Consider the following 23455-nt stretch of genomic DNA (forward strand, 5'->3'; position numbering starts at 1 on the left):
ACTGCTGGCAGTGCATTCCACATACCAACTCCCCCACACCCACCCCACTCTCTGAGTAAAGAACCTTCATCTGATATCTTCACTAAATTAGATTAGATTAGATTAGATTAGATTACTTACAGTGTGGAAACAGGCCCTTCGGCCCAACAAGTCCACACCGATCCGCCGAAGCGCAACCCACCCATACCCCTATCCCTACATCTACCCCTTACCTAACACTACGGGCAATTTAGCATGGCCAATTCACCTAACCTGCACATCTTTCGACTGTGGGAGGAAACCAGAGCACCCGGACGAAACCCACGCAGACACGGGGAGAACGTGCAAACTCCACACAGTCAGTCGACTGAGGCAGGAATTGAACCCGGATCTCTGGCGCTGTGAGGCAGCTGTGCTAACCACTGTGCCACCGTGCCGCCCAAAATCTTCCACCAATTACCTTAAAATTATGCCCCTTCATGATAGACATTCTGCCATAGGAAAATCTCTCTGGCAATCCACTCTTTCTATGCCTCTGAACATCTTATACACCTCTATCAAGTCATCTCTCATCCTTCTTAGCTCCAATAAGAAAAACCCTAGCTCCTTTCTTCAGATGTCATGCCCTCCAGTCCAGGTAATGTCCTGGTAAATATCCTCTGCATCTTTTTTTTAGATTAGATTCCTTACAGTATGGAAACAGGCCCTTCGGCCCAACAAGTCCGCACCGCCCCGCCGAAGCGCAACCCACCCATACCCCTACATCTACCCCTTACCTAACACTACGGGCAATTTAGCTTGGCCAATTCACCTGACCTGCACATCTTTGGACTGTGGGAGGAAACCGGAGCACCCGGAGGAAACCCACGCAGACACGGGGAGAACATGCAAACTCCACACAGTTAGTCGCCTGAGGCGGGAAATGAACCCGGATCTCTGGCGCTGCGAGGCAGCAGTGCTAACCACTGTGCCACCGTGCCGCCCACGGTGGCAGCTTTCTTCTTGAAAGCTTTCCAATAATGAGGCAACTAGAACTGAACACAACATTTCAGGGCTCGGTAGAGCTGCAGCATAACCTCGTAGCTCGAAAACTCAATCCCCCTGCTCATGAAAGCTAACACTCCATACACCTTCTTAACAACCCTATCAACCTGGGTGGCAACTTTGAGGGATCTATGGACATGGAACCCAATATCCTTCAACAAACTTCCTAAGCTATCTTTCCACTTCTTCATCTTACTCATTTATAAACATCACAAAGAACAGAGGTCCCAGAACTGTTCCCAGCAGAACACCACTGTTCACCAAGCTCCAGGTGAATACTTTCCATCAACCATCACTCTCTGTCTTCTATGGGCCAGCCAATTCTGTATTCAGACAGACAGTTTCCCTGTATCCCATGCCTCCTTACTTTCTGTATGAGCCTACCATGGGGAATCTTATCAAATGCCTTACTGAAATCCATGTACACCACATCCACTGCTCTACCTTCATCAACGTGTTTTGTCATATCGGCAAAGAATTCAATAAAGTTTGTGAGGCATGACCTGCCCCTCACAAACCAAGCTGACTATCGCTATTCAAACTATTCAGAAACAGTAACCAGTGAAAAAGTAAATTCGAGAAAGAACTGTTCACCAAGAATTCAAAGATCTCCAGATTCTGTTACTGTTGAGGATAAAAGTCACTAAACTCTGATTTCAGGTTAAGAACATAGAACATAGAACATAGAACAATACAGCACAGAACAGGCCCTTCGGCCCACGATGTTGTGCTGAACCTCTATCCTAGATTAAGCACCCATCCATGTACCTATCCAAATGCCGCTTAAAGGTCGCCAATGAATCTGACTCTACCACTCCCTCGGGCAGCGCATTCCATGCCCCCACCACTCTCTGGGTAAAGAACCCACCCCTGACATCTCCCCTATACCTTCCACCCTTCACCTTAAATTTATGTCCCCTTGTAACACTCTGTTGTACCCGGGGAAAAAGTTTCTGACTGTCTACTCTATCTATTCCGCTGATCATCTTATAAACCTCTATCAAGTCACCCCTCATCCTTCGCCGTTCCAACGAGAAAAGGCCGAGAACTCTCAACCTATCCTCGTACGACCTACTCTCCATTCCAGGCAACATCCTGGTAAATCTTCTCTGCACCCTCTCCAAAGCTTCCACATCTTTCCTAAAGTGAGGCGACCAGAACTGCACACAGTACTCCAAATGTGGCCTAACCAAAGTCCTGTACAGCTGCAACATCACCTCACGACTCTTGAATTCAATCCCTCTGCTAATGAACGATAATACTCCATAGGCCTTCTTACAAACTCTATCCACCTGAGTGGCAACCTTCAAAGATCTATGTACATAGACCCCAAGATCCCTCTGTTCCTCCACCTGACCAAGAACCCTACCATTAACCCTGTATTCCGCATTCTTATTTGTTCTTCCAAAATGGACAACCTCACACTTGGCAGGGTTGAACTCCATCTGCCATTCCTCAGCCCAGCTCTGCATCCTATCTAAGTCCCTCTGCAGCCGACAACAGCCCTCCTCACTGTCCACAACTCCACCTATCTTTGTATCATCTGCAAATTTACTGACCCACCCTTCGACTCCCTCATCTAAGTCATTAATAAAAATTACAAACAGCAGAGGACCCAGAACTGATCCCTGCGGAACTCCACTTGTAACTGGACTCCATGCTGAATATTTACCATCTACCACCACTCTCTGACTTCTACCGGTTAGCCAGTTTTCTATCCAATTGGCCAAATTTCCCTCTATCCCATGCCTCCTGACTTTCCGCATAAGCCTACCATGGGGAACCTTATCAAATGCCTTACTAAAATCCATGTACACTACATCCACTGCTCTACCCTCATCCACATGCTTGGTCACCTCCTCGAAGAATTCAATAAGACTTGTAAGGCAAGACCTACCCTTCACAAATCCGTGCTGGCTGTCCCTAATCAAGCAGTGTCTTTCCAGATACTCGTAAATCCTATCCCTCAGTACCCTTTCCATTACTTTGCCTGCCACAGAAGTAAGACTAACTGGCCTGTAATTCCCGGGGTTATCCCTATTCCCTTTTTTGAACAGGGGCACAACATTCGCTACTCTCCAGTCCCCTGGTACCACCCCAGTTGCCAGTGAAGACGAGTAACACCCCAAGGTGTCTAAGGCCACATCAACATTATTCTCACTGCCTCTACCACTGTCTATTTTGAACTTCCTCCCTCTGTGTATGTGTGTGTCTGTTCATTTTAATGATTGGTTCTTGAATCAAGTGAGTCATAAAAGTCCTCTTTTCATTTAAGAAAGGCTTGAAAATGGGCTCTTGCATTGTGTAGTGAACTTGGTTGGAGTTGAAAGATCATCACTGTAAGCTGAACAAAATAAATAAAATGTTTTTGCAGCTGACTAATAGGAGTCAGAAAACAGGGAGCTGGTTCCCTTCACACAACTCGTTATAACAAGTTCAAAAGTTGAATAAAAAATTGGAAAAGTACATTTATCCTCCTGAATCCTGAAACTTCCTCCAGTCAAAGTCCAATAAACTCTCCAGCAGCGAAGTCATTCAGTTTGGTGAAAGGTCTCCTCAGTGAGCAGGATATGACATGAGATTCTGTTCCTGACCTTCTTCCTTGGTGACGGGCTCAGGCTGAGGAAGGGAACAGACACGGCAGGAGGAGGGAATATTGTGAACTCTCTGAACATGCGATCACCTTTCAGTGCAAAATCTCAGGCAAGCTCATTTAATCAAAGTTACAGATTAAACTCACAGTGTCACTTTGCTGTTTGGTAGTATCTATTGCTTTTACATTGCCTGATCCCTTTTCCAGGGTTCTGTTTTGGAAGAGCTATAACTTCCTCCATCTCAGTGTTGGCAAGCTCAAAGCCTTTGACTGTGGCCTTATTTTATCACACAACTTGATAAGTTGATGGAGGATTGAGGAAACAGGTCAAACAGTTGTATATTTTCATGTGCAGACAAGGACAGTGAGTCTGATCATCATAAAATGTAAAATCAACTCTCCTGGGTTACAGCCAACTCCCAGCTTTATACAACATATTACAACATTACTTACGACACAGACACTGTCTATTCTTCACCCAGTTCTTGACTCCATCCTTATATAATTCTAACCAGCAAAATGTTTTAATATTTTAGCCTGTGTTTTACAAATACTATTGAGACCTTACAATGGCATCAAAGTTTTGTTTGAGAACCCACTTTTGAAGGGCCTTGCAACATTTTATTACTCTAAAGGTGCTATGAAAAAAAAGTTGTTGTTCTTCCTGATTATCAATTCCTGATAATGCAATTGGTGTGGGAGTTCCCTCAATTTTCCAGCAAAGTCACAGTATTAATTTAAAAAGCTTCTGAGAAAATTTCTCAGGTGTTGATTAATGCTTACTTTGTGATTGTATTTGCAGCAATCGTTGGTGCTGAGTTTACAGTTTGTGGATACCTGAACAGTCACATTAATAAATTTCATCACTACATTGGCCCAGACCCATGTTCATTGAAAGTGTCTGTAAAGAAAACAGGCTTAGAAATAGAAGCTCATCTCATTGGGAATGGTTCATCTTCCTGGACACAAGATCCTGCAGCACCTACACCTGCAGCTTCATCAGAAATCTGCATCACCTGGAAAGGATCCGTTGGCCAACTCTACATAACCCGTGGTGATATTGGAAAGTCGTATCCAACTGCCATGTCCACTGGAGGGAAATGTTGTCAACATTTCACTCTCACCAATAGCAGTTCACACAAGAGTTCACCGTTGCTGAGAGACCTTATTTACATAAATCAGTCAGACTTCAGTCCAGCTCACATGGAAAATGCTTCTTATTTGGAATTTACTGGATCTGAAGGAGCATGGGGTGAGTAGAATAATAACTGACACATTGTGAATCATAGATATGTGACTCGATGACTCTATTTATCACAGATAAAGAATAAAATAGAAACATAGGCCCAGGCTTTCTCTGTTTCTCCTCCAACCACAGGAGGAGGAAAGTGTGAGTGGGGGGTGTGTGCTGCTCCCTGTCTTCAGAGATGTCCCCAGTCAATGGGGAGGGGGAGATGGGAGGCCTGGGCTATATTATGGAGCACCAGATGAGCACTAAAAACAACACCTTGATTCTGTAAATAATGTTAATTGTATGTCACAACACAATTAATTTCATGACCTGCTTAATGAAAAGGATCGATGGCTTTAAACCCAGATTGTGGAATATGCATTTCTTTAAGCTTGAGAGTATATTTCTCACAGGTAAACTACTCCCAGTATTCCAGGAATATTAGTTCCTGTCCAGCTAGTTTTGCCAATGTCTGTTCTAACCAGACTCAATTGTAATCTCATAAAACTGAAAGGTTTTTGGTGAATTAGATGATTGATAATAATCACAACAATGTAAAGATTTCAGCTATTTATCAGGACCCATGTTGAGAGTTTAATGTTCCCGATTTCCTTTCCCAGTCCCAAGCTTCCTTTCTCCTTTCCTTGTATTGTTCCTGTTTCTGATGTGGGACCTTTCATTCGGGAGAAAGATCTGGCTGGACATCACTGAGTTGCCACGTCCATTCAGTTTCCCTCTCCCCAGATGCTGCAGGCCTGCTGGGTAGTTCCAGCATTTCCTGTTAGTGTTTCACAATTTTAATTGTATTGTTCAGGACAGAGTTCAACACAAAGATGGAGATGTGTGTACACAAAGTCTTTTTAACATCAAGCTGCAATTTGCAAGCACATGGACATAACATTTCAAAGTTTGAAATATTTTCCCGATATTGAAATGTTGAGATTCCCTCTTCTTTCTACCGGTATCTTTCCTATTAGAATCCCCATTGGCTGATTGCATAAATCAGAAAAACAAATTGACTGAGCTCACAAGGAAAGGACAATTGAAACTAAATGATGCTCGCTATGCAATGTTACTGACCAACAGAATCCTGGGGCAATGTGAGGGGAACATTTCAGTCGGGTAAGTGTGAACAACTTGAAGTTAAAAACAATGTTTAAAAGGTGATGTAGTGAAGGGGCACATTTTGGACATATTTTATCCGAAGATTAAACAGATTCACTGCCAGGTTTCGGTTCCTTCCTGTTTCAGTAACGTGTCTGTGAGGAGTGTTTGTCTAGTTTGAAGGTTTCTGATCGGTGAATAAAATCTCCTGTGAAATGCAAAGCTGCTATTTTCACCTTCAATGGTTTTCTTGTCATTAAAATTCCTCGAAGAATGTGAAATGTTAAAGTGCATTGTGATGTGTGCTTAGTTCAAATGTTTTAATTCAAGTTCATCGACCCAGTCAAAATGAGCCTGCACACTGTATTCTGCCATTTCATTCAAACTGACACTTTTTGCACTGACTTGGAGGCTCTGTGGCCTGTATTGCTTTTTAGCAGCAGAGGGAGAGGCAGGCAGCGTGCCATTGTTGGGAGCACTGAGCAGGGAAGGGGCTGGGCATGTTGTTGTACAGCACTGGGCTCTGCCAATGTCACACCGAGAGCTTGTGGCAGCAGCTTATGTGGCAACACATTGCATGGGCTTCAAGCAAATGGCTCTGTCTAAAGGTCCTTAGTGGAGTGAAGGGGACTATGTGTCAAGGAGCTCATCTAATCCCAGTCCAGGGGCTTGGCCACAGTCTCCCAGAATGTGGGGATCCCTGCAGTCCAGGGATCAGGCCAGGAACAGCCCTGAGGTAAAGTTCAAGCAGGTTGGAGATCACAGGTACATCAGCTGGGGTGCAGTGGGGACACCTGTCTTTGGGCTGGCTCTCATTCGAGGCTGGCCTGCCCAAGTTACTCTGGGGACTCGGACATGGTCCGAGCTGGAGGTTTGGGTATTAATGGTCAGGGGCTTTTCAGGGTCCTTTCCATGGACTCCTGGGGAAAGCAGGAATCTCAGGTCTGAGGATCAGGTTCATTGGATTGGGTTGATGAGGGAATGGTGGGAGTGAAAGGAAGAAATTCAAAATGGAAGGCTGGAATTTCCTGAAGCTTGGGATGGGATGGAAAGCTAAGGGAGGGATGGTTTTCACAAGGTGCTACTACTTTAGCCACAACATGGAGGAGGTGTATGGCCAACGAGGGCATCGCAATTCACAGAACCATGGGCTCTGAGGGTAAAGTGGGAACATTGATGGTTATATAAAGGGGAAGGATAGAAACGGTGGAGGCTGACAGGTCACTGAAGGTGCAAGGACAGAAACAGGAAAGGGAGCATGGAGCACAAGGGAAGATCATCATTCATCTCGGTAAAGACTGCTCATCACTCACAAGGACACTCAACTGAAATCGTCAGATATGAGTATTGTATCATTAACATCACGGTGAAGCAGTTTGGGAAGGGTGTCCCACAGTCAGCATCACGGTGAAGCAGTTTGGGAAGGGCATCCCACAGTCAGCGTCATGGTGAAGCACTCTGGGAAAGGTGTCCCACAGTCAGCATAATGGTGAAGCACTCTGGGAAGGGTGTCCCACAGTCAGCATCATACTGAGGCACTCTGGGAAGAATCAAATCGTCATGTGGGGCAAGAAGAAGCAGTTGATTTACTGAGTACGGTTGGGTGAGCGTTTAATTTATTTTTATCACTTAATGTCTTTATTTTGGGTTTATAGTTTACAAGTGCAATAGTGCTGTGGTCCAGAGAAGAAGAACCTGGAAAAAAATCACCGTTATTGATCTTACAGACAATCTGAGGGTCTAATTGAGCAGAAAGTCATGGGAGTAGATCTCAATGCTGTGGTGTGCTCCTCCTGCTCTGTGGGGAAAGTGGGACCAGAACATGTGCAGGAAGTGGCTCCAGCTGCAGCTACTGGAAGGGAGCCTGGGTTTCAGAGCTGGAGCAGAGACTGGGGACACTGTGGAGCATCTGGGAGGCTGAGGGTATCGAGGATAACACGTACAGAGAGATGGTCACATCACAGGCTTAGACTCCAAAGTGAGAAAGTGAATAGTTGATCACCGGGCCGAGACACAGAACGATGCAGCAAGTGCAGGAATCCCCTGTGGCTATCCCCCTGCAAAACAGATAGACCCACAATGGATCCTGCTGGGGGTAATGGCCTCTCAGAGGAATGTAGTGACTCTAAAATCTGTTGCACCGTGGTTGGCTCTGCTGTATTGAAGAGGAGGAACAGTTTGGAGTGGAAGTGTGAACAGCCAATGGTTGTAGACTGCACAGATATCAACATCATGGGTTAAAAAAAGGAATGGGGTCATACAAGCAGAATATTGGGATTCGATTTCAGACGTTTCGTCACCGTACTGGGTAACATCATCAGTGAGCCTTCAGGTGAAGCTTCATCCAGAGGTTCACTGATGATGTTACCTAGTACGGCGATGAAACATCTGAAAATGAACCTTCCAGCTCAGCGAGCAATCCTCCATCCAGAACCTCAATCTGAGTTACAAATCTTCTCAAAACTCACTAGAATGTAGGGAGTTAGGAAACAAGTTACAAAGGACATTCTCAAAGGCCGTGATCTCAGGATTGATCCCAATACCATGTGCAAGTCAGAGTAGAAATAGCAGGACACATCAGTTGAATATGTGGCTGGAGAGATGGTGTGAGGGGGAGGGTGTCAGATTATTGGGGCATTGGAGAATTCTGGGGGCGGTGGGACTAGTACAGTCTGGATGGTGTACACTTGTGCTGGACTGGTACTGATGTCCTGCTGGGAGTATTTCCCAGTCTGGTTGGGGAGGATTCAAACTGAAATAGCAGGGGGATGGGAACCTATCCAGGGAAACAGAGGGGGAAACCAGGACAAAAACAAATGATATAGCAGACAAAAAGGGAAAAGGAGGGAGAGGAACATTTACTAGTTAAAGAGCAATTTACGCAATAGTAATGAAGGATAATGGCTCCAATGAAATGGAATCTGTATGGGTGGAGCTTACGAACACCTATGGACATAAAACAATAGTGGGAGTTGTATATACCACAACAATGTCATGGTAAATTAGGCATTAAACAGGAAATCATGGAAACAGGAAATAAAGGTACATGGTAAATAAGGGTAACTTTAATCTGCAGATGGATTGGGCAAATCAAGTCAGTACCAATGCTGTAGGAAGAGGAATTCCAGTGTGTTTACGAGATGATTTTCTGGATCAATGTGTTGATGAATGAAATAGAGAATAGGGCATCCTAGACTGAGTATTGTGGAATGAGGAAGGAATAATTGGAAGTGATAATGTCAGAGGCCCCTTGGGAAAGAGTGATCATAACATGATAGAATTCCTCACTCAGATGGAGAGTAACGGAGCTGATTCTGAGACTCAGGTCCTGAATCTAAATAAAGGAAACAGTGATAGTATGAAGCATGTGCTGTCTATGATCAAATTGGGGAATGTTACCTAAAGTAATGATGGTGTATAGGCAATGGCAAACATTTACAGAACACTGAGGAACTGCAACAATTTCCATTCCTGCCTGGCAATGCAATAAAATGGTGGCCTGAATGGTGACCTGACCATGGCTCCCAAAGGAAATTATAGATATCATTCGATCCAAAGAACAGGCATAAAGTAAACAGCCGACCTGAGGATTGGGAGCCCAGTTTATAATTTAACAAAGGAGGACAAAGGGATTGATAAAGAGAGGGAACACAGAATATGAGAGTAAGCTAGTGGGAAAGATACAAACTGAATGTAGAAGCTTGTGGAGATATTGCTGAGAAAAAGATGGTTGAAGACAAAAGTATATCAGTTACAATCAGAAAGAGGGAAGTTAAAATGGGGCACAAAGAGATGGCAGGCCATTTAAATACAGAGTTTGGTCTGATTTTCATAAATAACATTTGAAATATGTTGAGGGAATCAGGATCTAGTGAGAGGGAGGAACTGAAGGAAAACAATTGGAGAAACTGATGGGATTGAAGACTAAATAACTGCCCAGGGCCTGACAATCTCCATCCGAGAGTAATTAAGGAAGTGGCCTGAGAAATAGTGGATGCATTGGTGGGCATCTTTCAGAATTCTCTTGACTCTGGAACAGTTCCAATGGATTGGAGAGTTATTAATTTAACCCAGTATATTACAAAGAGAGCAAACAGGGATTTATAGAGGAGGGAGCCTATCAGCAGGATAGAGCAAAATGCAAGAGTCCATTTGGAAAGATTTAATAACAGTGCATTAGAAAGCAGTGAGATGACTGGACTGAGTCATTGTAGACGAAGGAAAGGGAAGCCATGCTTGGCAAATCCAGTGGAAGGTTTTGAGAATCTAACTAGAAAAGTTATTAAGGGGGTATCCAGTGGATGAAGTATTCTTGGATTTCCAGAAGTCTTTTGGTCCGATCTCTCAGAAGAGGTTAATGTGAAATTAAAGTGTGTGGGTTTGGTGGTAGTGCACTGTCATCGATAGAGAGCTGGTTGGCAGACAGGAAACAAAGAGCAGGAATCAATCGGTCTTTATCTGAGTGACAGGCGGTAAGTAGTGGGGTACCACATGGAGTGGTGCTTGGGTCCCAGTTATTCACAATATATATTCATGATGTAGATGAGGGGACAAACAGCCATGATCATACTGAATGGTAGATCAAGGTCAAAGGGCCGAATGGCCTACTCTGCTCCTATTCTTCATGTTTCTATGAAACCTTGCCATTTTCAATTCAAATTACACTGAACAAGAAAACAAAATGACTGCCACCAAATGGTTTTCACTTTGGGGATGAAGTTTAATTCTTTGATTGTGTTGCCCTCCCAGGGGCAATTGTGTTCATCGTGAATGCACTGATTCAGTAAGGGCACCCATCTGGAATCCAATTACAATTCAGCTCAATCTTCTTCCAAGAACAAGCATGAAATATTACTGAAAAATCACCCAACACCAAGTTATAGCCAAACAGATTTATTTGGAAGTCTGAGCTTTCAGAGCACTGCTCCTTTATCAGATATAACCTGGTGTTGTGTGATTTTTAACTCTGTCCACCCCAGTCCAACACTAACACCCCCCACTTCATGATCATAGTGCAGTACAGCACAGGAATAGGCCCTTCGGCCCACAATGTTTTGCCAAACATGAAGCCAAATTAAACTAATCCCTTTCTGCCTGTCCTTGTGCTATTTCCCTCCATTCCTTGCCTATTCATGTGCTTATCTAAAAGTCTCTGAAAGGCCCCATGGATCTGCCTCCACCCCCACCCCTGGCAGCATGTTCCAGACTCCTCCCACTCTCTGTGAAAAATACATGACCCTCACATCTCCTTTCAACTTTCCCCTTCTCACCTTATAACCATGCCCATGAGTATTAGACATTTCAACTCTGAGGAAAAAGATTCTGAATGAGACTGTATCTATGCATTTCACCATTTTATAGACTTCCATCGAGTCTCCCCTCAGCCTCTGCTGCTCCAGAGAAAACAACCTGAGTTTGTCTTCTCTCTCCCTCTCGCTCATACCCTCTAACCCAGGCAGCATCCTGATAAACCTCTTCTGCACCCTGTCCAAAGCCTCCATTATTGTCATCATGCAATGTGCTGACCAGAATTGAATGCAGCATTCTAAATGTGGCTGAATCAAAGTCTTGTAAAGCTGCAACTTGACGTCCCAAATCTTGTATTCACTCCGTGAGCAATAAAGACAAGCATGGTCATATGCTTTCTTTACCACCCGAGCTACTTGTGTGGCCACTTTGAGGGAGCTATGGACTTCAACCCCAAGATCCTTCTCTGTATCAATGCTGTTTAGGGTCTTGCTGTTAACCATATACTTTTCCTTAACATCTGATCACCCAAAGTACATCACCTCACACTTACCCAGATTCAACTCCATTGACCATTGGTCCGCTCATATCTGTGACCGATCGATCTCCCGCTGTATCCTGTGCCAACCTTCTCCCACACCTGCACCGATCTTTGCGACATAACAAAAACCATTTGAATAACTGCTGGGTAACTGGCTGCCTTCTGCCCCAAGGCCCAATGATTGCCCTGCAGAAGAACTGAAGGAGTTAATTGCAGGAAAGTTGTGTCTTCAAACAGACAGCCAAATGTAAAGGTAACAGGAACAGGGAAGCTACTTTTGATAAGAATTCAGTCTGCACAGTCGTCAGTATTGTGGATGGAAGAATCTAAAGGATCATCAATGATGGAAACTTGAAGGACTGGAAAAGCTTTAAGATTTCATCTTCAGGATTGGAATCCTGAACCTCCAGAGAGAGACATTGTTGGTTGGAGTCGGTGCTAAATTCCATCATTAATCAGGTCATAGTGAAGTTGGGTTGTGAGGCTGAACTTGCTTACTTGAGGGGACTTATTTTGGTCGCTACATGCAGTAAAGTTTAAGGAATTATTTCAGTATTTGATTGTGATATTTCTGAATCAGTTGCTGAATTAAAGTGAGCTTGTGTTGATTTACCCACAACATCATGGTGTTAACTTCAATCCCAGCCTGCTTTGTACTCTGGTTGTCCTGTACAAAGGGCAGCCCTTGCTCTGACTGCAGGAACTGAGAGATTATACCATTCAGAGTTCAAACAAAACTATCTCTCAATGCTGCATCTTCGCATGAATTAGTGACACTAAATAAATCTTTGGGAGAGACAATGTGGCTTTTTGCTGGGACATCTGGCCGGACCAATCACACACAACAATGACATTCTCAGGACTGGAATAAACATCAAAGGCTGCTGGCACTGACTGGAACCGGCTGAAGCTTCATCAATACCTTGCTTCATGAGGATCTCTTTAGCAATGGGGCCCACTGCAGAAAAGGAATCACTGACCTGGATCAGCTTCTGTTTCAAATGGAGAACTTGGTGACTCTGTACCTGTGGGTCTGTCGGGTCCACACCTCCCATCTAACTTCTCACGTTGGTCCTTCAACAACACTGGACTGTGGGGCTGATACTAATATGTTGGAACTTGAAAAGAAGCCTTAATTCCCCCCATTTCAGCTCCATCTTTGAAATAACTCCACCAAGGCTGGTATCCCGTCATCAAGTCACCAACACAAACATAATCCATGACACTGACCGAGCAAGCTCAGAGCTGGCTCCTCGAGGGAGTGGAACCCCTGACACTCTGTTTGTATCTGTCAGCCAGGGCCCCCTGATTGGACCAGATTAACAGCCCCATTCAGGGAACTCATATTCCAGGATATCCACCTGACTGACCTTGTTCCAGTCACTACATCCTTTCCCTCTGAGACCTGGGACAGAGGCCTGTTCTTTTTCCTGTACCTTCTCCTGGGATATTTTTCCTTCAGATACAGTTCCCCTGACAATGCCTCGGATATTGGCAGCATGTACATTCTGTGGGCCACCTACTGTACCCGGAGTGTCTCAGCCAGGATTCATATTCTACATCTTCATCAGACGATAAGTGCATCAAGGCTGTAACATCTGTCATGGCCATCTCATCCTCAGAGGTTTCTTCAATGTTCGGTGAAGGGGGAGAACCCCATGGATTCTGACAGCCTTGCTGGACGTTCTGAGGGGCTGGGTACAGTTTGTTCCTGCCCCAGTTACATGGTTGCAGCTGTCATGTGATCCACATGCTTGTTCAGGACCACCTCACCTTCCTGAACTTTATGGGACCTGACCTTACATTGACCAAGCCTCTTACCCACGCAGGGTCATTCCTGTGGTTTTGACAACTCAACCATATCCCCTTTGGTAAACTGTCTCTCTCACTGAGTGGACTCTTGTGTCCAGCATTGATGTTCCTGATGTTGTTTTACCCTCCTCCCTGCCCAGATCCAGGAATATCAGGTTTAACCTGGTGCAGCATCTTGTCCCCATTAGCAACTCTGCTGGAGCTGTCCCTGGAGCTGGGTGAGGGGTGGTCTGATATCAAACAGTTTGGTATCACGTGAAGCTGTATGGCTGTTTCTTTGAGCCTACCTTCAAAGGTTGCCCTGCACTTTCCACCAGACCATTGGACAGTGGATAGTATGGGGCTGTCCCTTCCTGCCTAATGCCACTCCATTGGAACTGGGTGACCATTTAACCCGACCTTTATTTTGATTGGTTCTGATTTGGAGATGATGGAGCATTTTAACTGTCCCTAACCAGCTGTCGGTGAACTTTCCAGTGTGTGCACTCTCCTGGAAAACGGCCTGTGAGTTCTTATTCAATTCAGGCCAAGTGGGACCCCATTGCTGTCTCGGGTCCACATACTGGCTGTGACTACAATGGTCTACCAGGCCGGATCAAGGAGAAAACGTCAACTGGTTGTCCGAGGCCTGGCTTTGTTTTGGGGTTTTGCTGTGGGCTGTCCAAGGGGGTCCCTCTGTTCACGATATGTCCTGAGTGAGGCTGTGCAATGGCCTTCCCTCATGTGGTGTTCCCAAGCTCAGTCGGCCTGGTGAGACTGTCCACTTCCACCAACATACCCTGTAACTCAAGCTCCACTTGCTGTATTTTCTAACCACAAAGCCAGTTGTAGTGCCTGTTTGAAGTCCTGTTGGGCTTCAGCGAGTCAGTGCTTTTGCATGGTCACCTCATAAAGCCCACACACCAAACGGTGTCTCAGCATCTCACTGAGGGTTAAACCAAAATCATATTCCTCTGTCAGTTGTCTTAACCAAATCTCTGATACGGATTTCCCTGAAAGGTTCTCAAACTGTCGAGTAATACCGATGGTGTCTCAGAATGAGAACAGGCTTGGGCCTGTAACAAACTTTCATTAAATCCATCAACTCTTGAAATGTTTTAGTGTCTGGTGCTGCAAGAAAACTCAGGCTCCTGCCTTCAGGAAGTCTGACAATACTCTTGTCTCCCAGTTTAATCTTACCTCATGGTTCTTCAGATTCATCTGAGAAGAAACTGAGAAGAGACTGATGCCCCCATTGAAGCTGCTATGTTTGTTGTGGTGGTGATGTGGTTTCTTTGGGGATTAACAGAAACTCAGATCAGACACCTTAGTAATTATTACAGTATGTTTATGATCACACTGACCACGGCAGTAAGGTATCAGAGCAGCATCACTCTCTACATCTTCATCAAACTCACTGCATGGAAAGGTTTGGCCTCATCCTAAACATTTTCTCACACGGATCCCTGCCATTGTCCCTCTGAAATCTGTAAATGACCCGGGACAGAAAATGGTGGTGAATTTGGACAGAAACGCACAGAGGAAATAGAAACATTTTGTGGAAGGATTTGATTCAAACTGTGATCCATTTCATTTTAAATTAAAGCAAGATTTTTTATTGAAGGTCAACTTACAGCATGGTTGTGTCAAACTAATTTACATATTTACATTTAAAACAAATGTAAATAATTGGTCCCTCAGCACACATAGTGATGACATCATGATAAAGGCTGATGGGTTCTGATGAAGAGTCACTGGACTCGGAACATTCATTCTGCTTTCTCCCCACAGATACCAGACCTGCTGAGTTTCACCAGCAATTACTGTTTTGTTTCATGACATAGACTGAAGTGTAATAAATAAGTTAATATTGACCCTAATGTGTGAATCCCTGTTTCTTATCCAGTCCAATGCTCACTGTCTTTGCATTTTCCAGGCTGGAGTCTGATCTACGTAAGGTCCTGATGGATATGGATTTTCCAATGGACAGTGAAACCTTTGTACTTCTAAATGTTAAGGCTGCTGTGATCAAACTGGATATGAATGTTTCTGAGTTTAAGGTTACTGCCAATTTCTCATGGGTAAGTGTTTTCACAATGCAGTAATTAATTAGGGTGCAGTAATGAAATGTGACATTGTCTGACTTGATAATATTTGAGTATTAAATACTCCCCGGAGTAAGGATCACACAAATATTTAACTGCAACAGTTCAATAGAATCAGATCATTTCTAACTGGATAATCTGAACAATGACCAAGGGGGGAAAGTCCCAGCTTTGTAGTGTTGTTTGTGATGAGACTACATGGGCCCTGTGCCCCCCTGGAGATGGGTGCTGTGGTGCCAGCTGTTTCCAGTATACCCCACATGGTACAGCCTCTTGAGAAGGTGCCCCCTGACCCCTGTGTGTTACTGGAACCAGGTGATGAGCTGCTAACCTGGTTTTACACAGCAGCCTCCCTGCCTGATGTAATACTGAATTCCCCAACTTGGACCACCCAGGGCCAAGCACCAAACATGTGCATCACAGGATCTTTATTCAGGAACATATCCAGTGACGTGGACAAATGGGAACTGACCATCCTTGTGCAGTGCCCGAGTGCCTGTCCTGGTGTTCCTGTGCAGCTTTACCCCGTTGGTTACTGCATGGTTAGTGGAAGGCAGCTGACCTCCAATGGGGGAGACTGCAGGTGGCTTTTGCAGGATTTCCTGGGGAAACCCTGGGCCTGGCTTCAGACTGAACCATCTCACAACAGACAGCAGCTGTCTGGACTGACAGGGTAAGGGACAGCAGCAAGGGGACTGGTGGAGTGGCCACAGTGAGAGGACAAATGCTGTCGCCCTGAGAGAGGGCAGCAGGTTGATGCTCCATGGTGCCTCTGCCAGTCCCGCTGGCAGCATCCCCAGATCCCTAGTGATCTGTTGGAGGATGAGCTGCTGGCCTGCTCCAAGAGCCTGCAAACCCCTTTGCCCACTGGGATCCACAGTCATGTTCACAGCAGGTCTGAGCCTGCATGGGACCAAGCACAACCTCAGTCTGAACTCACACTGCAGCATTGAGGGGTTTCTTGGCTTCTGTCTGAGCTTCAGCAGAGGCTGAGACAGTGAGTACAGATACTGGATCACTGCCCTGTCAGCTGCTGCACTCAAGGAGCTGGTTCCCACTGGCCCAGGGGGAAATGATGGGATCCAAGCTCTGTACAGTGCCCTCTGTCACATTGGGACTGAGCTTCCCCATGCCCTTTGATAGGCTGTCTGACATGGCCTGCTAATGTTCCAAGCATCTCAGTGTGTATTCCCATCAACCTCCTTCTGTAGGTCTCCCATTAATGTCCCCATCTGTGTTCCCTGCAGCAGAACCTGCCCTCCATGGAGTTGGCACACGAGGTACCCATTTCCCCTGGCAGCTCACCTGTGAGATCAAGTTACAATGCCCCCTCACCAGTGACCTGGGTTTGAACTTCCACCTCCTCACGGCTGTGAGCAGGTCCCCAGCCGGCAGTTCCTGGGAATCTAAAAGCAGCAAATCAGAACGGGAGGGTTGGGATGTTGGAGGGAGAGGCAGAGGAAAGCACCAGATCCATGGTCCCACAGTCTGCAGCTTTCATTTGATTCCCCATCTCAGGGTGAGAGTGAGGAGGGGATTGAGAGCAGCAGAGGCAGTTACTCACCGTCATCCTTAATGTCCCTCATGAAGCCATGGGCTCTGTTCCAGCTGTCCCCATGATTCTCAGCATATTCCCAGAGGTCCCTCTGTGAATGAAATGGTCCTGTCCCCACTGATTCTGTCGGTCCTGTAGCTATTATGGAGAACCTTCTGCTGTAAAATGTGATTGAGTCTGTTGTAGTGTGTTGGGGTGATGACCCACAGCTGAATAGCTGGATGGGAGTGGAAGCAGCAAGAGTTGGTGTTGGGGTGTGTCTGTGTCTGTGTGTGTGTGTGTGTTTGTGTGTGTCTGTGTGTGTGTGTGTCTGTGTCTGTGTGTGTGTGTCTGTGTGTGTCTCTGTGTGTCTGTGTGTGTGTGTTTGTGTGTGTGTGTGTATGTGTCCGTGTGTGTGTGTGCGTGTGTGTCTGGATGTGTGCGTGTGTCTGTGTGTGTGTGCGTGGAAAAACAATTCGAAAGCTCAGGATGAAAGTGAAAAAGATCTATGTGCTAGCAGAGTCAGCAGTTAATTTGTTCATCTGTAGAGCAGTGATCTCTCTGATTCGTGATCCTGAAGGTATTAACAATCAACCATGCAGAACAGGGCTGAAGTCACATCTTAGTTTGAATGAATTGCGAGGTGCTGCCTTTTGGGAAAACAAATCTTAGCATGACTTATACAATTAATAGTAAGGTCCTAGGGAGTGTTGCCAAGCAAAGAGATCTTGGAGTGCAGGTTCATAGCTCCTTGAAAGTAGACTCACCGGTAGACAGGATAGTGAAGAAGGCGTTTGGTATGCTTTCCTTTATTGGCCAGAGTATTGAGTAAAGGAGTTGGGAGGTCATGTTACAGCTGTACATGACATTGGTTAGGCCACTGTTGGAATATTGCCAACCATTGATCCTCATGTGAGGTAAACCTAATGTATGAATCCTCAAATTTCTGTGACCAGATGCATGTCCAGCAGTCTCTTAAATATCCGCAATGACCTCGTTTCCACAACTGCTGCTGGCAACGCATTCCATGCTCTCACAACTCTCTGCATAAAGAACCCACCTCTGACATCCCCTCTATACTTTCTGCCAAACAGCTTAAAACTATGACCCCTCTTGTAAACAATTTCGGCCCTGGGAAAAAGTTTCTGGCTGTCATCTATGCCTCTCATTATCTTGTACAACTCAATTAGGTCCCCTCTCTGCCTTCTTTTTTACCAGGGAATAAAATCCGAGCTCAGTCAACCTCTCTTCGTAAGGTAAGCCCTCCATTCCAGGCAGCATCCTGGAAAACCTCCTCTGAACTCTCTCCAAAGCATCCATATCTTTCCTATAATAGGGCGACCAGAACTGGACAGAGTATTCCTAGTGTGGTCTAACCAAAGTTTTATAGAGCTGCTACAAGATCCCATGGCTCTTAAACTCAATCCCTCTGTTAATGAAAGCCAAACACCATATGCTTTCTAAACAACCCTGTCCAACTGGGTGGCAATTTTAAGGGATCTATGTACCTGCACACCAAGATCCCTCTGTTCCTCCACACTGCCAAGAATCCTGTCTTTAATCCTGTATTCAACTTTCAAGTTCAACCTTCCAAAATGCATTACTTTGCATTTCTCCAGGTTGAACTCCATCTGCAACCTCTCAGCGCATCTCTGCATCCTGTCAATGTCCCGCTGCAGCCTACAACAGCCCTCTATACTGTCAATGACACCTCCAACCTTTGTGTCATCTGCAAACTTGCTAACCCATCCTTTAATCGCCTCATCCAAGTCATTAATAAACATTACAAAGAATAGAGGCCCAAGAACACAGCCCTGTGGAACACCACTCACCACTGACTTCCAGGCAGAATATTTTCCTTCCACTGCCACTCGCTGTCTTCTGTCAACCAGCCAATTCTATATCCAGACCGCTAAATTTCCCTGTATCCCCTGACCTTCTGAACAAGCCTACCATGGGGAACCTTATCAAATGCCTTACTAAAGTCCATATACACAACATCCACCACTCGCCCCTCATCAACTTGTCTGGTAACATCCTCAAAGAACTCAATAAGATTTGTGAGGTATGACCTTCCCCTCACAAAGCCATGCTGACTGCCTTTAATCAAGCCATGCTCTTCCACATGGTCATGAATCCTATCCCTCAGAATCCTTTCTAACACCTTGCAGACGACAGACGTGAGACTGACTGGTCTGTAATTTGCAGGGATTTCCCTATTTCCTTTCTTGAAGAGAGGAATTACATTTGCCGCTCTCCAGTCCTCAGGTATGACTCTGGTGGAGAGCGAGGATGCAAAGATCTTCGCAAGTGGCAAAGCAATCACATTTCTCGCTTCCCAAAGCAGCCGAGGACAATGCTGGTGACTTTTCAATCTTAATGTTTGTCAAAATTTTCAGCACATTAGCTTCCTCAATCTCTATCTGTTCCAGCATGCTTACCTCCTCTTCTATGGTTTCATTCACGACAAGGTCCTTTTACTTCGTAAAGACAGAAGCAACAAACTCATTTAGGGCTTCCCCAACCTCCTCAGACTCTGGACACAAGTTCCCAATGCTATCCCTGATCGGTCCTACTCTTTCTTTGATCATTCTCTTATTCCTCACATATGTGTAAAATGTCTTTGGATTCTCCCTAAACCTTCCTGCCAAACCTTTCTCGTATCCCCTCCTGGCTCTCCTCAGACCATTTTTGAGCTCCTTCCTCACCTGCCTGTAATCCTCTAGGGCTGAGCTTGACCCTAGCTTCCTCCACCTTACGGAAGCTGCCTTCTTCCTTTTGACGAGAAGCTCCTCTGCTCTCATCATCCAAGGTTCCTTTATCTTACCCCTTCTTGCCTTTCTCATAGGAACACTTAGCCTTGTCATTGCTCCGAAACACAGTCTTTCCAAAATCACCTTTTGTCAGGTTTTAGCTCAACCGTGTCTGAGAAAACACAAACAGTCAGGGGGTAAGGGCTTCAGATCCCCTCCTCCCAGCCCTGCCCTGCCTGTTGTGAATCTCTGTGTGCCCAGTGGTGACACAGGAGCTCAATGCCCCCTCACTCTCTTTGCTGTTCCACCTCACGGGGGGAATGGACTGGAAATCAAACTCTGCTATTCCCAGAGTCATGACAAAAGTTAATGATTTTTACATCATATTCAAAACTCCCTCATTTACTTGTCTTTTTAGACCCAGGTTAACAGAAAACATGGACCAGGTTTTCATCCTAAACTATTTCCTTCAATTTATTCCTGGTACACGGGTGTCACTGGCGAGGTCCGCACTTCTTGCCCGTTGGGAATTCCCTTTGAGAAGGTGGTGGTGAGCTGCCTTCCTGACCCACTGCTGTCCAACTGAGACTTTATCGCGATTGACACAACTGAGTGACTTGCTCGGCCATTTCAGAGGGCAGTTGGAAATCAGCCAAGTGATCCTGATGAACAAGATCGCTCTGCTCACAGGATGAAAAGTTCTTTTGAGATGGTGCCAGGCCCTGTCTTTCAGTGAGGGAACACTGAGATTGGCACCTCATTACCCACTCCCACTTATCCATTCAGCATGTCCCTCATCCCCCGGGTCCGATCACCATTGGGCCTTTTCCTTGTGTGGGAACAGCACCCGCTCCTAGTGCCAACACCAAGATGGGCACCATCATTAAAAACAGAGGGTTCAGGGAGGCTCCAAGTCCATAAACTGCATTTTCTGTCTGATTCCCATTAAACATTCCTGAAAGACAGATGAACTGTGGAATGCTGGGATAGTCCAACAGGTTTATTTGGAAGCACTAACATTCTGAGGCGCTGCTCCTTCATCAGGTGGTTGTGGAGTCTAAGATTGTAAGACACAAGATTAAGAGCAAAATTCTGTGATCTGTCTTATGATCCTACACCACAACCACCTGATGAAGGAGCAGCGCTCCGAAAGTTAGTGCTTCCAAATAAACCTGTTGGACTGTAACGAGGTGTTGTGGGATTTTTAACTTTGTCCACCACAGTCCAACACCAACTCCTCCAAATCATATCCCTCATTCAGAGTGAAGGTTGGAGTGACAGATCATCAACTCCCTTCAAACCCACTCTCTGCCTCGTTCAACCTGTCACCATGGAATTATTAAACAACAAGGTTACATTGTCAGTGGCTTGTTCAGTAAAAGACGATGGAAACTATTTCAAACAATCTTATTGTCATTGTGCAGGTGGGCCCTGATGGTCGGGTGGAGTTCACTGCTGTTCGGATTTTTTTGCCATTTGCATCACCCATGGCCAGGAACGGGAGGGCCGTTGTCACTCAGTTGAAGAGCGAACCCTCCATCCAGGTAATGGAAGGAACCCACTCCCTCTGAATCTGGATTGATCTGGATTCCAGACTGTCAGTGTTTCTGTTTGTTATTCCCTTTGTGGATGAATCTGGGGATTATTCTCTCTTTATCTGGAACCTGCTGTGTCTCCAGTATTTCTGACATGGCTCCTCCTCACTTCAGCTAAAGGCAGGCTTTAATTCCTGGGCTTCACCTGAACAAGATCTTACATTTACAAACATCATGACATCATCTGAGTATATCCGATCCACCCCATCTCCTTCGATATACCGCGAGAATAAATCTGTTTATTCACCAAACATTGAACTACAGGAGATTAAGGTGACACAGTAACTCAGTGATTTGCTGCCTCACAGCGCCAGGGACCTGGGTTCGATTCCAGCTTCAGGCGACTGTCTGTGTGGGGCTTGTACATTCTCCCCGTGTCTGCGAGGATTTCCTCCGGGTGCTCCAGTTTCCTCCCACAGTTCAAAGATGTGCAGGTTAGGTGAATTGGCCAAGCTAAATTGCCCATAGTCTTCACGAATATCAAGGTTAGGTACAGTATTCAGGGAAAATGTAGAGTAATAGGGTAGGGGAATGGGTCTGGGTGGGATACTCTTCGGAGGGTCGGTGTGGACTGGTTAGTAAATGGGCTGTTTCTCCACTGTCGGGATTCTATGATATTATTGATCCAGACCTGTGGATAGCAGTATGTCCACAATCAGGATGTTATTCAGTGTAAATGGTTGGGACAGGGGCCTCGATATTAATAGGGAAATGGGGAGGGTGCAGGGAGCCCAGCAGGGGGTGAAGGACCTGACCAAGTAGACAAACAGGAGGCTGGAAGAACACAGCAATCCCGGCAGCATCAGGAGGTGGAGAAGTCAATGCTTCAGGTCTCACCCTTCATCAGGACTGGATGTGGGGATGGGGGGGAGGGGGAGCTGCAGATAGAGAGAGGGGAGGGGAGGGATGGGGAGAGTAGCAGGATGGTGAGGCAGTGATTGGTGAACACAGGTAGTGGGTTCGACCTGATTGGTCAATGGAAGGGATGGATCCAGTTGGGAGCTGGAAGGAAGGGTCAGTGGGTGGAATGGAAGGAAGGAGGTGGGGCTGGAAAGGGAGCAGGGGGATGGGTGGGAAGGTTATTGGAGATTCAGGAACTCAATGTTAAGTCCTTTGGGTTGTAGGATGGCTGCCCAGGCCGACCTGACAAGGCTGGGGAGGTGGAGCTCCTCATGATCTTCCCTGGAGAGAGACATTTCCATCATTCTGTCCAGCCTCCCGAGGGACAGTCGCCCAGACTGACTGCCTGGTTTACAGCAAGAACAAAAATGTCAAGGGAATCTCATGAAACCTGCAAGAGCAGGAAATGGAATGAAATCAGAATGTGCTGGAGAAACTCAGCAGGTCTGGCAGCATCTGTGGAGAGAGAAACAGAGTTAATGTTATCCGTCCAATCTGGCGTTTCTGATGAACTGAGGAGACGTGCTGGGAGTGTGGCTGAATTAGGCCGGGTATGAATTGTTGTATTTCCCAATGACAGGTTGTGGTGTTGAGATAAAGCCGTGTGTTTACAGTTTGTCAGGTATTACACCAGACTGTGGTGCTTCGTACTTGGTTTATATTTGGATCCCATGAATATTCATTAACATAAAAGCCCAGTCCCTCCTTGAAGACCCAGTCAGCAGTGTGTGAGAATCTGGTGAGCCCGGTTCATGTTTGTTTCCCGGTGATGTACAGCGGCAGGTTTCTGCAGTTTGGTCTGAGGGCAGCACTTTCTCTTGGTTATGGCACAAGGGAGAGGGACAGAAAGCTGGCAGCTGGCATGGAGCATTGGGAATGGCCAGGTTGTGGCAGTGAGGGGAGCTGGGGGAATGGGGTCAATGGGGTGGAGGGATACACAAGGAATTCAGGGGAGCGCAGAGGTGGGATAGGGAATGGAGATAGACTGGGAACAGTCAGACAGGGTAAGGACATGAGGGGCCTTGAAGGTGGTGTCAG

The 23455-nt window shown here is 45.9% G+C and overlaps 1 protein-coding gene across 1 annotated transcript in view; it reads left to right on the forward strand.

The window, feature by feature from the left end:
- The window catches only part of LOC140496214 (uncharacterized), a 104828-nt gene that overhangs the window by 11671 nt on the left and 69702 nt on the right, over positions 1–23455 (forward strand). The window contains exons 2-4 of the mRNA XM_072595713.1: positions 4419–4868; positions 5825–5969; positions 15467–15611. Of these exons, the coding sequence (XP_072451814.1) occupies positions 4419–4868; positions 5825–5969; positions 15467–15611 (740 nt within the window). The remainder of the gene's footprint in view (positions 1–4418; positions 4869–5824; positions 5970–15466; positions 15612–23455) is intronic.

The sequence above is a fragment of the Chiloscyllium punctatum genome, chromosome 26, assembly GCF_047496795.1.
Source record: "Chiloscyllium punctatum isolate Juve2018m chromosome 26, sChiPun1.3, whole genome shotgun sequence".
In the NCBI taxonomy this organism is placed as follows: Eukaryota; Metazoa; Chordata; class Chondrichthyes; order Orectolobiformes; family Hemiscylliidae; genus Chiloscyllium; species Chiloscyllium punctatum.